Source organism: Crocodylus siamensis, chromosome 3 (genome assembly GCF_052110815.1).
Source record: "Crocodylus siamensis isolate JL-2025a chromosome 3, ASM5211081v1, whole genome shotgun sequence".
Lineage (NCBI taxonomy): Eukaryota > Metazoa > Chordata > Crocodylia > Crocodylidae > Crocodylus > Crocodylus siamensis.
In genome coordinates, this window is record NC_143397.1 from 223,440,985 (window position 1) to 223,458,629 (window position 17,645).

General features: G+C 44.0%; 1 protein-coding gene across 4 annotated transcripts in view; it reads left to right on the top strand.

Annotated features, from left to right (window-relative positions):
• Positions 1-8,484, top strand: part of GRHL2 (grainyhead like transcription factor 2) — a 120,978-nt gene extending 112,494 nt beyond the window's left edge. For 2 of the 4 annotated variants that reach the window (XM_090040448.1, XM_090040449.1), the window contains one exon: positions 5,901-8,484. In XM_090040448.1, coding sequence (XP_089896574.1) covers positions 5,901-5,919 — 19 coding nt within the window. In that variant the 3' untranslated portion in view covers positions 5,920-8,484. Of the gene's footprint in view, positions 1-1,999 lie in introns of all 4 variants that reach the window. The other 2 variants (XM_090040447.1, XM_090040446.1) reach the window with 1 other exon arrangement.
• Positions 8,485-17,645: the final 9,161 nt, after the last annotated feature.

The following is a 17,645-nucleotide window of genomic DNA, read 5'->3' on the forward strand; positions in this document are numbered from 1 at the left end:
ACATTACATTTATGCTGCAATTAACATGTCAATTGCAGTATAAATGGCAAGAGTGCCACATGTGCATCCATGTAAGGCACCATAAAATGGCAGACATATAATATAGAGCATTTTTTGGCTGGTTTGTATGGTCCCTTAAATTTAACTTGTGGCTGGGGCTTACAGTCAGCTGATTGTTGGTCCTGGTCTCAGGTTGTGGGCAGAAAGGGGAGGGGGAGAAGTGGAAGGGCTTCCTTTGTGGGGAGGGCAGCCAGGGATCAAAGGCTTCTGGCAGAATTTAAGGTTCCCAATGACTTTTGAACCAGGAACCTCTGATCCCTCCTGCCTAGCAGCCTGCTCAGAGATGCTGGGTGTGGAGTTTTGACAATCAGCTGATTGTTGGATCCAGCCTGGACAGCCTCAGCTCTTGAACTGGGCATAGGGCTCTCTGGGCTGTGGCTGATTGTCAGCCCCAATCCCAGACTACACTGGGGTCAGTTTGAGTCCCTGGTGCAGTCCTGGGACTGGAGCCAATAATCAGCTGATTGTTGGCCCTGGGCTGGTTTGTGACCTGGTGTAGTCCTGCAGCAGGAGCTGACAATCAGCTGATTGTCAGCCATGGTCAGACCTGTGGACACTCTTCTTTCGATTTGTTGGTGCAGGAGGGAGCCTAGGGTTATGGTCCCAGGCCTCCCCCTGCACTGGCAAGTAGTAATGGCATGATTAGGATCTGATCCCAAAATTGCACCTCCTGCCATGCATGTGTGGCATGGCAGGAGGTGTAATTGTTGGGATCTGGGATCAGATTCCATTGCATAATAAAATGAATGTGCACCAGGGCCTCAGGTATTAATTTTGATATATTGGCCCATGTGGTGTCCAGCCTTTGACTTGTGGATTCACACAGTTTACTTGGCAGCATGTGGAATTGCAGAAGGAATGAGTGAATAGTTGGAAGTTTGATAGAGTGGTGGTAGTTGAAGGATGAGGCAGAGTTGCATTCCTTAGCTGAACTTTAACTGAGTAAATTTAGACATTTTATGAGATCCAAATGTAGAACCAAAAGTTTTAGAACAAATAGCCTATCTCTTTCACCACTCCACCCTCAAGCCACAGTTTCCTTATTTTCTCACATTTACTTCTAAATGACTACCACATTTTAGGAATGTCCTTTTAACTTGGTTTTCGTCTATTGACAGCCCTAAACTCCAGCTTAAAACAGTGTTTTGTCTCAGATTTTCTTTAGTTTTTAAAAGGGAAGCTGAATATTCTAACCTCCTCCTTGTTCCTAACACTGCTTTTCAGTGGCGTGTTCTTGGGAGAAGCTATTTTTAGGAAAAAGAATGAAGCAAGCTCTTGTTTTCTAATATTTTCGTATACAAGCTGACTTTTATGCATATTAGCTGAGCTTAAGTAAAAGCCTAAACTACCCCAATACATCATTTGCAAACTATCAGCAATTTGCACATAAGCCACACTTGCCTTCATGTGTTTATACACAGTAATAGTAATAAACCAGGGTTGAGGAACAGCATGAAAACTCATCCAGGCAGATATCAGCTACCTGGGCTAGGGAGTATGTGATAGCTTCAGGAGTGCTCTGCAATGCAGAAATTCTGACTGCACTTTATAAATTGTACATAAGTTCTCACTCTGGCAGGTCTATTTTTCATGCCTAGTGTATGAGTAGTACAGGTATTCTTGCTCGGGCAGCTTCCATTGGTACAGAGGCCATAAGCAATGATATAGAGGCTAGACAAATAAATCTGTTCCTCATTCCAGTTGATGTAGTCTCTGGCTGGTGGGCATTTTGCTTTGTTGTAGAATGTAGAAAATGCCATCCAGATTTCACCCACTGATCTCTGTGTGCCCTTCAAAGACCCCAGCAAGTGTCACTTTGAGGTAAATCAGAATTAGTGAAGTACACATAGCCAGACAGCATTGCTTTGGGCAGTTTTGCAGAACCTTCCCTTTCACCAGCTTTCTTTGTAAGCATGCTGATTTCTCCCTTTTTCACCAGTATCTTGGTAAACATGGATGATAACATCATTGAGCACTACTCCAATGAGGACACTTTCATCCTGAACATGGAGAGCATGGTGGAAGGTTTCAAGATCACGCTGACTGAGATATAGTTCAGCTCAGACCCAGAGCCTTTTTTCCTGAGGAACCACAGCATTTCGCCCTTGCTTAACAGAAGAAACTTCCCCAGGAACCTTACAGACTTGTCAACCTTGACCAGAGAAGCTGTTACAAGACTACTTTGAAAATATCATCCTTTCTGCTCTTTGACACTGAATGTGCCCAACAAACACTGATTTAAGTTTGTCAAGGACAAGACCATATGCATTAACTTAGTTAGTCCTTTATTTATTACTCCCCCATCTCTAACGTACAAACATTTTTTAATCCCCAGATTGATTACCAGGTGACCCACTGGTAAATGGCGACTTTTTAACCCCGACATTAATGTGGATAAAATCCTCCCAGATTAGGTAAAAGAATCTTACTGGTCCATCTTGGGAAATCTAGTTGAAACTGCTTTAACAATAGGTTTCTCTGCAATAGCTAAGAAAAATGAATACTCCTAAATAGTATAGGGCTAACGATGGGGAAAGTAGCCAAGAGTTCCCCTGTTCAGACTGATCCACATTGCCCTATAGTGTATAGTCTTGCCAAATACCTCTGGTAGTTCTCAGCATGTAGCAACGAGGACTTGTAAGTAAGACATTCAGCTACAATGTAATTTGTAAGTAAACTGGACAGAAACCATTTTAACCTTGTATATAATGTTTATAATATGCAATAATATATTTTACCTACTCTGTGGGCATGTTTACTGCCACTGTTTTTTCTTTCTTTTGTATGTGTGCATTGGGATTAGGGATTAACACATTCTTCTAGAGGTTTAGATTTCTGCAATCTGCTGAGTAGCAAGGCTGTGTTGATAATCACAAGTCTGTTCATGGGTTGAATCCCATATTTGTATTGGAGTATTTACAACTGTTGGTCAAATTAATCTCCTGGAAAAATTTAGCCAATTGCCTTTAAAAATGTCATATACCACAATTGTGTGTCCGTTCTGTTTGGGCTAGATCCACAGAAGGATTTAGGCACCTGCTTGCCTCTCTCTTAAGTATCTGAGTACAATATTTAGATCCTTAAAAACCCTGCCCAGTTGCAGCCTGACTCAAGAGGCACTTCAAATGTCTGCTCTCGGATATATCTAAGTCTGACAGCAGTGCCTAGATCACATCTAAGCACTGTTGGGACTCTCACATTAGGCACAATCTGTAGCACCTGATCTAATAGACATTTGCAGAATGGACAGAGGAAGAGGAGCAGCAAGTGGTCCCATTTGTCCTATAGTCTAGCTGTTAGAGCATTCACCTGGATCTTCGGGGGATGGAGGGGCTCAGGAGTCATACCTCTTCTCACCTGAAAAGGACTTGAGCTCATCTAGCTCATCTAACCCAGTGGTTCGTAACCTTTTTATAGAATCAAGGCACCCCTTGCTTGACTCATCCCTTAACTTTTGTGAATTGAGCAGCACCCCATTTCAAAAACTAATTTCTTAATTAATGAACTTATTTATTACAGTACTTACCTCCTTGCACAGAAGTTGGACAGTGAGAACAGGGCAGCAGCCAGGCAGGGAAGAACCTGAGCCTGCACTTAACTCCTCACACATCCTTGTCTACTTGTACCTAGGGGCACTCTTCAAAAGAGATCCCAGAACCCCACTCTGGTTGAGAATCGCTGCCCCACCTGTTAGGCCTGAGGGCCACTTTTCCACTTTGCATAGAATAATTAAATCTTGGTTTGGTCCGAAAGAGAGAAACTAATTGCTAGGGCACTGGGGCAGGGGAGGGGCAGAGAAGGAGACCCAAGTTCCAATCCCTGTCCCATCAGGCCAAGGAAGAATTTGAACACTAGTCTCCCACAATCCTGGACAAGTGCTCTAAATGGTAAGGTTATTAGGTAAAATGTGTGAAAGGGGCAATGCCTTTTAGGTTTTGTGAAAAAGGACTGAGCTAGGCAGATGACTGCTGGAGAGGGTTTATGGCTGTAGATTCTGGGTGGAGGGAAATGCCCTAGAGTTAAATGCCCAGCTCTCTTTGAGGAGTGGAGCAAAGCCCTGTTAAGTTTGTGGGGCTAAATTCCGAATCATTTCCTAGAAACAAACCTAAATGGCTTTCTTTATCATGTATTGACTGCTGTTGATCCCATTCTTAGCCATCTAATTAGGACCATAGGACTGGAGAGTGCCTCCCAAGCTATCAGGTCCAATTCCCTGGGTTCACAGGCAACCCAAGGATTTTCCAGAGTAATCACTTCAAATTCCAGTCACCACTTCAAATAATCACATATACAACAATAAGGTACACACCTGGAATACCCTACAGAATGCCATTGGTAAAAGCAGGCAAGACAAGGATGCAGTTTGTACACTGCCACAGGAAAGTGATTGGTTAATGGATAGTCAGCTGATCCTATGAAGATGACCATGCCACATGATACAGAGGAAGGAAGCCCCTCACTTCCTCTTTCTCCCACCTCCAAGTCCTAGCCAACTTGACCTACAAGGAAAATTTCTTTCTGATCTTACATTTGGCAGTTGGAGGGACCACGAGAATGGGAAGACTGTCTCGATTTTTGAAGTAGTGACAGGAGCATTAGTACGCTTGAATCCAAAACCCCAGCATCAGTTGTGGCCAAGACCCCAGTGCTTCAAAGGAAGGCAAATTCCCACCCCAGAAGCCAGTATCATCGAAGGTATCCTTTGTCCCTTATCAAAGTCCCTACAGGCAACCAGCAAAAGTGCTGAAGCATGGGATTATCAGACCTACCACACTACCCAAGTATGAATTGTATCTGCTGTGGTGATGCTTAACCTAGGCCTGTGGCTCCTGTGAGGCAGAAAGGTACACAAGTCCCTTTGTGAATCTAGTCCTTTCGTTCTCCTTATTTTTTCCTCTGCCATCTTTTTTCCATTATGGCACAATATTTGTTGTTTTCAGTCATGTCATTAGAACAAGCACCTCAAGATGTCTTGCCAAAATTAATGGAGCCTGATGCTCCACTGTTTTGAACTTTGCTTGGTCATTCCCATCCGTGCATAGTGATCAGTGTAAAATGCTGCCATACTGACTGGGGAGGATTTTCACACCTGCTTTGCATGGATGAATGTGACTCGAGAAGCAAGCCGACAAACACCTTCACCTTTTTCCTAATACACACAGCTTGAGTAGCACCAATGAAACTAGCACTCTGTGGTAGGGAAGTTAAGCACCCACATAAGCAATAATGCCTAATTGTTTAGGCCAGGAGACTCAGCTGTAGTGTTTTCAGAGTTGACTTGTTTCTGCTTTTCTGGCCCCACTCCTGGTTTTCTGTTTTTAATTTCTTTCTTGCCCATGCCATCACTGCCTCTTTGTAACTCTGTCTCTGTGAAACCGTGTTGCATAGTCATGTCTTTGTCTTTTTCTTAATGCACACAGCCTCTCAAGGCTCAGTCTATGTTGAATACAGTCAAGAGTGGGCATAGTAAAAGGATCAGAATCTCCTGGTGTTTGAACTGGAATTAGTTGTTAGGTTTGTGTTTTAAACAAGGGCCTATGCTGAGTTAGGCATGGCCTTCATTTCCATGACAGTTCAAAAAAAAAAAAGAATTTTGGCCTGTGGCATGTGGATTTGGACATAGTACAGAGGTCTGACAAGCGTGTTTAGTCCTAATAGTTTTTTTTCTTTTGTGAATTAAAGTAGTAAGAGGCGTTGTATGGAATTCTAAAGCATTTCGTTGGAGTCTTTCAATCAGGTCCCATGACCCAATGGGAAATGTGCATGTTTCAGATTAAGCACCTGGGTATATGTAAACAAGCATACAAGCCCTGATCGCATCCCTTGCTTGCATCCTTTAGGCTCTGCTGTCACTCTTGACCATCTGTGCCTTTTGATGCTGAATTGTTTTGCATTGCACTGAACTAGAAGATGCTGATATGGATTCTGGATTCACCATATGGTTGTCATAAATAATGGCAGGCCCTGACAAGCCAGCACATGCAGCCCCAAGGATCAGGTTCATATTAGACTTGGTATTCTCTTCATTTGTCTGTCTTTTCTCTCCTGCTTTAGCTGTCCTGAAATTAATGTCTTGTGGGAGATCCTTTGTACTTAAGCACCCTGGCATGCTGGTGAGGACTGAATGATTGCAGTGTGTCTGGAAATATCAGGAGGTGTGAGGCATCCCATCATTTATTTTAATCCTCCTTTTAGGACTTTAGTTAAATAAACTGCATAAGATCCCATGTCAGTGACTGAAGAGCCAAACTCTGCTGGCTTTAGTCTCACTCAGTCTCAGTGAAGCTAGAGAGGCTGCTGGGTTGAGTAGAGGATTTAGCCTGACACAGAGAGATTTTTAATCCAACTAATATATTGAGGCATTTGACTTATCTGTCAGGACTTGAAGGTCAGAGGGCTCTATTTTTCCTTTTCAAGAGTGTGACATCACAAGCACTTAAAGCAGTGCCAATTGCACAGTTTGGGCATGTATAGATGAAAGAGGGGCCCTAAATTGAAGTGGTGGGTTTTTAAAAGCACTACTTCAATTTAGGGCAAAGTAAACCCCCATGTCGTATACACCTATGTCTTGCCTGTGGGTGGAGTGGTTCCTGTGCTGTGGGGAGGGATGTGGTGCTTCCCTCTGCAGCAGCGGCAGCCCAGTCTAGGCGGCACCCGCCTGCAGGCATCTGGCTGGGGCGGATGCCAGGGGCACCGCAGCTGTGGAGAGAAGGACTAGGTCCCTGTGCAGCTCATGCAGGCAGGAAGGCTCGGGGGGTGGGGGGGGAGGGAATCAGGTTCACCACTTCGTTTGGTTTTTTTTCGGTGGAGCTTGCCTTCCCAGGTGGTTTCCAGGCTGCCTGCACGGTCCTGGAGCCACATGGAGCCTGGTGCTTCACTCCACGGCTGTAGGACAGCAAGCTAAAACTCCTCAGAGGTGTTTTAGTTTGCTGCGCCCCCAAGTCATTTAAAGTGCATTATGCCACTGAATGTGCTACAGCAGCTGGAATTAATGCTCAATATGCTGCCGACACATGCAAACATCAACACCATTAAAGTGGTGCAAAAGCATTTAACCCGCTTTAAAATGTCGTGCACACATGCCCCTCATTTCGTCTGTGCATGCCCTTGGCTGCATTTCTTTATGTTTTTAAATATAGCATCTGTTGGTGGAGGGGAAATGCAAGGAAGGCAAAGCTTTGGCTGGGATGATCTAGTTGGGGTTGGTCCTGCTTTGAGTAGGGGGTTGGACTAAATGACCTCCTGAGGTCCCTTCCAACCCTAATTTACTATGATTCTATGATAGAATGATCAACCATGTACCTAACAAAGATTCTAATCTAAATTGGAGTGAATTTTGGCAATAGTACAGTGGGGGACCAAAAATATCTGTTACCTTGCCTGTGTTTTTTTTGACATTTTTGTGATAGATTCTTTAAAAGAACAAAAAATCTCCTTTACTTTTTCTCATTCAGGACCAAGTCCTGAATATTAATAAGAGCAGCTCTTTGCACTTAGGAAGACTCCCAGCAGCTTAGTGTTGTCAGCTATTATATTATTTTTTAAGCACTCCAGCGGGACTGTGCATGGGTGATGTTCCACAACAGCAAAGGGGTAAAACAAAAACAAAAATCATCGTTTTTGCATTGATAATGATTTGTGGCAAGGATCTGTCTATATGTCCGTCCATTTAAAACCTAATTAAGAACATCACATTATGAATGCTCAAGGTAAATCCTTCTCCGACATATTTAGAAGCCTGTACCTCAAAGAAAATGCATAGAATTGTGCTACTGCTTTAAGGTAACATTTTGTTGGTGGATGGTTGGAAACAGAAATCCTCATCAAGAATAGCAATAATTATAAAGTGGGGTTTGGAGAATTTTCCCACTAGGTACACAAAGTAAAAAAAATGGATTTTTTTTTTCTTTCTCTCTCTCTCCTTCTCCTCCCACCCCCTCCCTTTTTTCTTGCACACAGATTGGTTTGATCAATGAAACTGTTTTCCATGCATCTTTACTGTTGACTTCCCTTTTGAAATCTGAATTGTTTAAACACTGTAAATTCATTCAACCCAACGGATTCAATTGTAGCAATAAGAACAGAGCTGCATGGCTGCCATGGATGCAGCATGTACACTGATGTGGAGTTGGAATTGAACAGTCGAATGACTTTTAAAATGCAAAACCTATAACATGTTTCTTCCCTTCCCTATTTCATTGAAATTGTAACAAGATACAAACAAGTGTTTGTGCCAAATTTCATTACAGCCTCTCTCTCTGGCAATCAAGGAAGCTTTATGTATAAATAGCATACTTTTATATTAAGCAAATAGCTCATGTGACTTAATAGTGTACTGGGAGAGGGGATTGATAAACTGTAAATACAGTTATTTTATTTTTTTGTACATTTTTAAGAAGGGGAAAAATAAATATTCATATGTAAGATAGACCAATGTGTAATGGTTTCATTGGTTTGGTGTGCATTGCTGCATGTAAGGGAGACCAGTCTGAAATGGTTTTATTGGTATGGTGTGCATTGCTGCATGCTAGATTTTTCAGTCCTTGTACCTGAGTCTGAGACTTTCCCCAGAAAACTAGCCTAGTAGAAAGTGTAGTAGCTTAATAGAAAGTGCCCCTATACATTGCTCAGGGAACAGAACAGGAGAGTGCCAAAGAAAATGACTGAAATCTGGATTTGATACTCAGTTGCTCCTGAGGAGGATCAGGGAGTCCCAATAGTTAGCTTAATACATGAAAAAGCAGCACCATGCTATTCCATAGTGTTTGATAGAGACCCTGGGAATTGCACACCATTCATTAAACCAAAGCAGCTGCTTTGGGCTGATTGTGCTAGATCCACTGTATGACATACAGCTCCAGTATCTCCACTAAATTAATATCAGAAGCACATTGATGAAGACAGTTATCCACCAGCAAAAAAGATTTTAAACTGCTTTTCTGTTCTTTCTCCAGGAATTTCAATATGTAATCAAAAGACTATGTCAGAGAATCTTGACAGGAAATACAAATATGCAACTAATTGGTTGAGCAGGGAAGAAAAACTGTCTACTGGTATCGGACACCTAGGGTGTGTCTATATGAGATGCTAAATGCACAGTAGACTAATGCTACTGCATATAAGTGCAGCAGGCAAAAACTGTACTAATTTGCTAATGCTCAGTAGAATTAGTCTACTGCACATTAACATCACAAAAAAACCTGTGCACTGGTGCTACTGTGCTGGAGCGCCAATTATGGCATATTAAGTTAGTACCTGTTATTATATTAAGTTAGTACCGGTAATAACAGTTAAGAATACTGGCATAACACTTAATGCAGGTACTAACTTAATGCACTGTAATTATGGCACATTAATGAATGTTGGGGGTTCGGGGTAGAGCCTACCCCCAACCCCCACCAAGAGAACATGGGTCTATGGTTTTTCTCTTTCCTGGCCCAATGATTACTTCTTACATGCAAAATTGAACTGCTTCCACAGGAGAGACAGAGTCCCCAGCCCAGAATACCCTCTGGGGTCAGCGTATTCCTCTGGAAGCCAGGAGCTTCAGATTCAAACCCCCTTAGGCAGAAGAGGAACTGCCTATATCTTGAGTATGTGCTTTTACTCCTGGGCTAGCAAAGAAAACCATAGGAGTGCTGCCACCTCCATTTCTTCCCCATGTGCTTGGTGCAGGGTGGGATCGATCTAGCATATGAGCTGAGAACATGGGCAGGATCAGGCTCAGCAGGCAGCAGAGGAGGGGCCGTGTCTAATACCTTGGCCCAGTGAGAAGGTCTAGTTCCAATACCAAACTATACAGGGGCCTGGCATGCCGAGGTGGAGCAGAGGGACAGAAGTAAAGCCTGTGCTGTTATCTGGGTCCAAATGTAACCTAGCCAAACAATTCTGATTTAGACAGGAAAGTGCCCAGTGCTCTTGTAAAGGCTTGGCTGCATTGCACAGTGCATTACACAGTGGAGGGTAGGAAGGGACTTACAGGTTCATGTAATCCAAGCCATCCAGTCCTGTGGAGAGCCCCATAAGCTGCTCATGTACCAGGAGGTATATAGCTATAGTAATATGGAGTGCTAGCTAGGCTAATTTACCCTGCTTCCAGTATCCAAACTAAATAGTTTAGTGCTAGATCAGGAATCTCTGTATTGCACTGCACTGTGTTATGTAGCCATACCCTGAAGAAAAAGCAGTTCTGAAATTTTCTGTCTAGTTCATTGACTCCCAGGAATTGGGTTATACAGATGGTCCATCTGTGAGTTATTGGATCAAACCCAGACTGTGCATGATTCACTCACCTCCAGAAGTAAAAGCAGTTCCACAGCCGTTTGCCATTTTAAGATAAGGGTTGTTGAATATCTGATATCTTCTACTATTCTGAGTATTGTTTGTTATCCATTAGTTTATTTTGTGCAACCATATAGTGGGAACATCTGGGCAGTTAATCAGTTGACTGTTAAACTGGTCTGAATGAGTAGCCATATCAGTAGGGATTTGATTAGACAGTACTAAAGGTTTGGCTATGCTGTGTCATCCCAGGTTTAAAATAGTGTGACAGCTTGGTAACACACAGAAATCTGTCCCTCCTCTGATGATGCTTCATGCAGCATGGCCATCTAACAAGAACATCTCTTCCCTTCCACCCCCCCCTCAACACCACCCCCACGTGCCTTTCTGGAACTAGCACCTTACCATGGCAGAGCCAAACGTGTATTCACAAAAGTCCATTGTGCAACTGGAACATTGCATCCAACAGGTTTCAGATTGTGCAGTTGCCACACAGGGACTCACTTGAATTCAAGAGGTAACTTTTACTTTAGGAAGCTGCTAAATAAAGTTATATTTGTGTCATCATCTGGGAATGAACTGTGAAAAACATTTTTGTGGCAGCTGCTGCAATATTCCTGAGGTTAGAACTTGTAACTAGACATAGAGGCAAAAGTCACCACTGATGTCCAACCATGAAATATTTTGGAGATATCCTTAGCTTAAATTTAGCATATAGGTGGGCTATAGCTATGTCAGAGTTCTTGATCTTATTGACAGGAAACTGCTTTCCTAGTTATGGACTGAATGGTACACACTGGATTCGTAAATTGAATTGCTGTCATGAAACATTTAATAGACTCTCATCAGAAGTCACAGCACTAAATGCTGAGTGGCTCTTATATTTTAAAAGCTGGCTGCTTCCACATATTAAATCTTTCTGTATAGGGCCCAAGTCAGTGAAGCTCTTAAGTATTGCCGGGTAAATGGAAATGGCTGGAAACAAGGTTATTTCTGTGTGGGGACTCAACAAGGAGTTAGGAGGCTAACATGAGACTTGTATTTTTCCTATGAATGGTAGTCTTGAAGTACAAGAGAAAAAATCCCATTCTTTGTTCCTGTAGTGACCTGAGTTGTACAGTATATATTTTCAAGCACTCTTCATGTTATCCTCTTGCTTCACTCCAGAAAAGGTTCATTTACACAAAAACTGACTGAAGTCAACCCACATCCAAATCCCAGGCCTTCAAAATTTGGATGTGGAAAAAAAAAGTCTTGATTCTACAGGCCTTTCTCACATGAATCCCTGGTGCACTCAGTGGGCTCATCTACACATGCATTAATAGCTGTAATTACAGTGCATTAAATTTAGTACCTGTAATAACAGGTACTAACAATGTGCCATAATCAGCACTACTGCACAGTAGTGCAAGTGCATGTCCTTTATGTGATGCTAATGTGCCGTAAACAAATTCTACCAAGCATTAGCACGTTAGCATAGCTTTCGTCGTGATGTGCCAACGCACAGCAGAATTAGTTTGCTGTGCTTCTCCCATTTTGTGTGGACACAGCCAATGGGCCTGTTCACAAGAGCTTTTCAGGGCTTTTAGCAGCTGTGATTAAATAACTGGGCTTGGGATTTTTCCTGCCATATGAAAAATGGTGTCAGTCACCCCTCACTGGGTGTGTTTGGAGAGGAGGGAGTTCTGTAAACCCAGGCACAGAGCATAGTCTACTTTTCAGGCAACCAGGTGGTCTTTGCACCTAAGGACAGCCCTGTTCTACCTTGCTTGAGCTCCTGAAAAACTGTGAATACAAAAGGTGCCTCTTCCTCCACATCTTCATCACCACTGCAGTTTTTTGGGACTTAGTCCTAAACATGATAGCATGTTACTAACGTAATACACATTAAAATGTATTTAGGTGCTCAAGTTTCTGCTATGGAACTCAGCCAAATGACTCAGATGAGCTTTCATACCTGCCTCATATGTAAAACTGTTTGGGATTTACCTATTGGGAATCCCTGCATTAAGGTACGCTAAGAGGCCACAGCTAGTGCATGTGCCCAGAGTGCACACTGCCAGCACTGAGCACCACACAACACAGGAGCCATGGGCACGTTCATTCAAAATGCAGAAAGTAGCTAAGATGGTCTAGTGGGTAAAGCACTTGCTAAGAAGAGGACTTGAGTTCTAGGCCTTGCGTATCCTAGAAGGGGAAGGATTTACATCCAGCATCTTTGCACAGAGGCTCACTAGCCTAATGGGGAGGGCTTTAAGCTAGGTTTACCAAGGGATGGAGACCAAAGCCCTGAGATAAGTGGGGAAGTGGGTGCCCTGAAAGAAGCACAAACAGGAGGGTGCAACAGTGAAGGCCTTCTCAGTCTTCCTGTGAGAGTAGGGCAGTCAGCTAGTTACCACAGGTGTCTCTACATGAATGTACAGACCCTGGGAGAAGAACCGGAAGTTCTCACAGTCACAGAACTATGATATGACTGGAATACCAGACTTGGAATAGCTTGCATGACTGGAGCATTGTCATGGATGGCTACAAATTGTTCAGGAGGGACAGGCAGGGGAGAAGAGAAGGAGTTACATTTTATGTAAAACAGCTGTATCATTGCTCAGAGCTCCATATGAAACTGGAGATAAGCCTGTTGAAAGTCTCTGGGTTAGGGTTACAGGGGAGAACAAGGGTGATGTCATGGTGGGTGTCTGCTACAGACCACTGTTACCTGTCAGCTCCATGTTCTTGGGGAGCCCTGACACAGAACACAGACTGTCTGACTCACAACCCACCCCCCAAACAGAAGCTGATTAAGATGCAGTGCGAGAGACACTTAAAACCCTCCAGATAAGAGTGACAAAAGTGCAACAACTGCCCTAGGTCTCATTTGCATCTGAGATGGGAACAGATGACCATTCATTTACATGAGAGATGGAGAACAGAAAGCCTGAAGCAGAGACTGCAGTGAATTCTGGGATCAGCGAAGCAGGGGAGCACTGCATGATGGGGAAGCTGTGTTCCAGGTGCTAATCAACCCCTACACCCAGCTCAGCATTTATCAGACCAGTTCTAATCTGGATTTACAAAGGTCTTTTCCTCCCTGCCCCCCCCCCCCCCCACACACACACATCTCTAAGCAAAAGTAAGTTTACTGGGCATCTCGGGCCGTACATTCATAGATTTCATAGATTTCATATCCCATCAAGTATATCTACTATCCATAGGAATGTCAAGCTGGCTCCAAGTAGATGTTTCCTGAGTATCAATCAAGTTCCTGAGATGTTCCACCCAGATAACCCCTTGTCAATAGAAAAGACAATTTGATTTACACCATTGAGAATGCTTGAAAGAAGCTGAACTGGGGGTATAAAAATCTGTAAAAGAAGCAGCAGTGTGTGTGCTGACACCACTCGCTTTCTTCTGGAGAGGCTGCAGGAGGAAGATCATCTCCCTTCAAGGATCGTGCTGAAAACTTTGACCTGTCAGCTTTGCAACCCGAGTGCCTTGGACTGGTGAGATCCCAGCTCTCTCTCTCTTTTCTCTTCTCTCTCTCTCAGCATAGATTTCTGAACTTGAACTGTATTAGTTAAGCTTGAGCTAAGTTTCCCCAAATACTTAGTGAAACCAGGGTATACTGTGACTGTTTGTGTTTGTTTTTCCTTTGCATGTCTATCACTACTAGTGTCAATATATATTTCATCTACTTAGCAATAAATAACTTTTATAGTCAAACTGGTGGTAACTGGGTATATTTTGCCTTCTTTACTTCTCTTTCCCCACCTGTTCTGCAGCAACGCCCCTCTTACCTAAGCTAAAGATCCCTGTGAAGCCCAGAAATACTGTGGGGTCTGCTCATCAAGAGACTAAAAGATTGGGATGTGCTGAGTTCGAAACACATAAGGGGATCAGCTTGTACAGGCTGATTGACCCAGTTTGGCTCAGACGTGCCCTAATGAACTGAATGCTGGCCCATGGGGGTGTCATCTGGACACCCAGCCAGATTCAGAGGTATTCTGTTTAACTGTGTGCTTGTGTCTGACTGTGGTTATTGTTGCTCTGATGAACTGATTCTTGGCATATGAGGGTGTCAGCCTGTCCATGCTGATCAACCTGGCCAGGTCAGGCGTGTCACATTAATCTGTGTGTGTGTTTGTGTGTATGACTGATTTGGGGACTGGAGGAACCCAGCCCCACTGAACTGAGTCCTGCAAGATAGCTCCATTGGGGGGTGAGGACTTGCAGAAGGGAGAGATACAGCTCTGTATAGAAACACCAGTAACACAAGCAGCACATTGATAGAATTACCAAGACCCTAGCCCTAATAAATGAGCACACCCCAAAGTAGCGGGCAAATCTGGTAACATCACCAAATGAGGAGGATGAGGGAGATGAGGCTTTCTTCAGACAACTAGCAGAAGTTTCCCGATCACAGGCCCTGGTTCTCATGGTTCTCACTTCAATCACCCTGACATCTGCTGGAAGGGCAACACAGCAGTGCACAGGCACTCCAAGAAATTTTTTGAGAGTGTTGGGAACAACGTGCTGGTGCAAGTGTTGGCGAGGCCAACTAGGGGCCATGCTCTTCTTGACCTACAGATCACAAACAGGGAAGAATTGGTGAAGAACATAGAAGTGGATGGCAACTTGGGCAGCAGCAATCATGAAGAAGATTGAGTTCAGGATCCTGAGGAAGGGAAGGAAGAAAAGCAGCAGAGTAAGGACTCCAACTCACTCAGCAAACTCATGGGCAGGATCCCCTTGGAGGCCAGCCTGAGTGGGAAAGGAGTCCAGGAAAGGTGGCTGTACATTAAATAAACCTTACTCAGGGCACCTGGAACGAACCATCCTGATGGGCAGGAAGACTAGCAAGTATGACAGAAGACACGCTTGGCTTAGCAGGGAACTCTTCAGTGAGTTAAAACACAAAAAGGAAGCTTACAAGAAGTGGAAGCTTGGACAAATGACTAGGGAGGAGTATAAAAGTATTACTTGGGCATGCAGGGATGAAATCAGGAAGGCCAAAGTGTGACTGGAGTTGTGGCTAGCAAGGGACATGAAGGGTAACAAGAAAGGTTTCTATAAGTATGCCAACTACAACAGGAAGGTCAGGGACAGTGTGGGGCCCTTACGTACAGTGTGGGGGAGGCAGCTTAGTGACAGATCATGCAGTAAAGGTGGAAGTACTCAATGCCTTTTTTACCTCAGTCTTCACAGGCAAGGTCAGCTCCCAGACTACTGCACTGGGCAGTTTGGGAAGGAGGTGAGCAGCTGACAATGGTGAAAGAATGGGTTAGGGAGTATTTAGAACAGCTGGATACGTAAAAGTCCACAGGGCTGGATGTGATGCATTCATGGGTGCTGAGAGTTGGCCAGTGTGATTGCAGAGCTGCTGGCCATCATCTCTGAAAATGCATAGTGACTGGGAGAGGATGATTGGAAAAGATAAATATAATACCCAAAAGGAAGAAGGAGGATCTGAGGAACCACAGACTAGTCAGCCTCACCACAGTCCTTGGAAAAAATCATGAAGCAGGTCCTCAAGGAATCCAGTTCCTTGAGCACCTGCACTTGGAGGAGGAGGTGATTAGGAAGTCAGCATGGATTCACCAAGGGCAAGTCCTGGCTGAGCAATCTGATTGCCTTCTATGACGAGATGACTGGCTCTGTGGATGCGGGAAGAGCAGTGGAGATGTACCTTGGCTTTAGCAAGGCTTTGATACAGACTCCCACAACATTCTCACTTCCTGTAGATTCAAAAAAAACCCACTCTGCCTTTTCTCAAGCTAATGCCAGACTCTCCAAATTCTTAGTAGCTGGCCATTGTTGCTGTAGCCCCCGCAACCCCCAGCCCACCTCCCTGGCTGCAAACTTCCCCTGCATCTTGTGAGCACAGGTACACGGGTACACAGGTGGATGTACCTCATTGGCTGCAGGCTCCCTTGGTGCTATAGTCTGCTTTGAGCTGGCCATACTGTCCTGTCCCATTCCTGGGGACGGATGTAGGAAATGAAAGCCAAAAGAAGGGAGGGGTACGGGAGCAGTTGGAGCAATGAGGGGAGTGGCAGCCAGGGGAGCCCAGCCTGCAGATACATTCCTTGTGGGCTGCACACAGCCCATGGGCCACCAGTTGAACCCGTGCTTTTGTGTCAAGATGGAGAAATGTAAGGCCTGAAGAGATAGCTTGACCTTGCTGTAAAAATCATTGTAATAAAAGTAAGTGGGAGCTCTGTACTTTCCCATTAGGAGACATGGGCTGTCAAAGTGGAGCCCAGCTTTAGAGACGCTGTTTAATTCTCATTGTAGGATGCTTATTGGCATCGTGCTTTCACATTTACATCAGGCCTGGAGGAAAGAAGTTGGTTTTTTAACTCTTTATTTTTCTTGTTTAGCTGTGTATATACCTGCTTCCTCTCAGATTCAGAAAATTCTTCACTACCCAACCCACATACCTGTGTGACAGAGGTCTACAATGAAAGGCCAACTGGAAAAGGACAGAACGAAGTTTGCAAAGCTACTGAAATAGGTGGTTTCCTAACACCTCAGCTTCAAGCTTCATTATGTTCAATGTGAGGGAGGTGACACCAATCTAGGTTTCAACTTTTTTAGACTCATGGCACCCCTTGAGAGACTCAATGCACCCCTGGCTAGCCTTGAGCCCTGCCTCTGCTCCCCTGATAGAGTCAAGGAACCCCTTAATAGATCCAAGGCACCCATTGGGAAATGTCAGCTCTTTCTTTCCATTTGGTTTTTGACTACAGAAAAAAATAGAGCAATTCTTCAGTTGCAAAGAATACAGACAGCCCACAATAGGTCAGATAGTTTTTGACACTATAGATTCCTATTCGAAATCTCTGAGTTTATCTCAGGAATCATGTTTGCACACTTAGTTAATGCTGAATGCCACCCTGTGGCACCCTTGAAAGGACCTCAAGGCACCCCAGGGTGGTGCAGCACCTGGCTGAGAATCACTGGCCTAGAAAAAGAAATTTAAATTTAAACCAACTACTGTACCTCAGAGAGGATGAAGAACTGTGTAGAAGCAAGTAGTGGGGCTGTCTGCTGTGCCAGATGATTTTTCAAGGCTTATCTTAAGTTCCCTTATTCCATTTCTTCCAGGCTGTGAGTAAGAAACGGTGCTGGCAGCACAGCATTGATCCAGCCCTGTGAAAGCCATGTGAAAACTGGAAACAGGCAGTAGTGGCAAAAGAATCCAGTTGCTATCTGGGTGCTGGGTCTTGTCTATAAGCCCCACAGATAAATGAAATTTATGTTTCCCTGTAAACAATATAATAGCATTTTCCAAAAAAAACTAGCTCCAG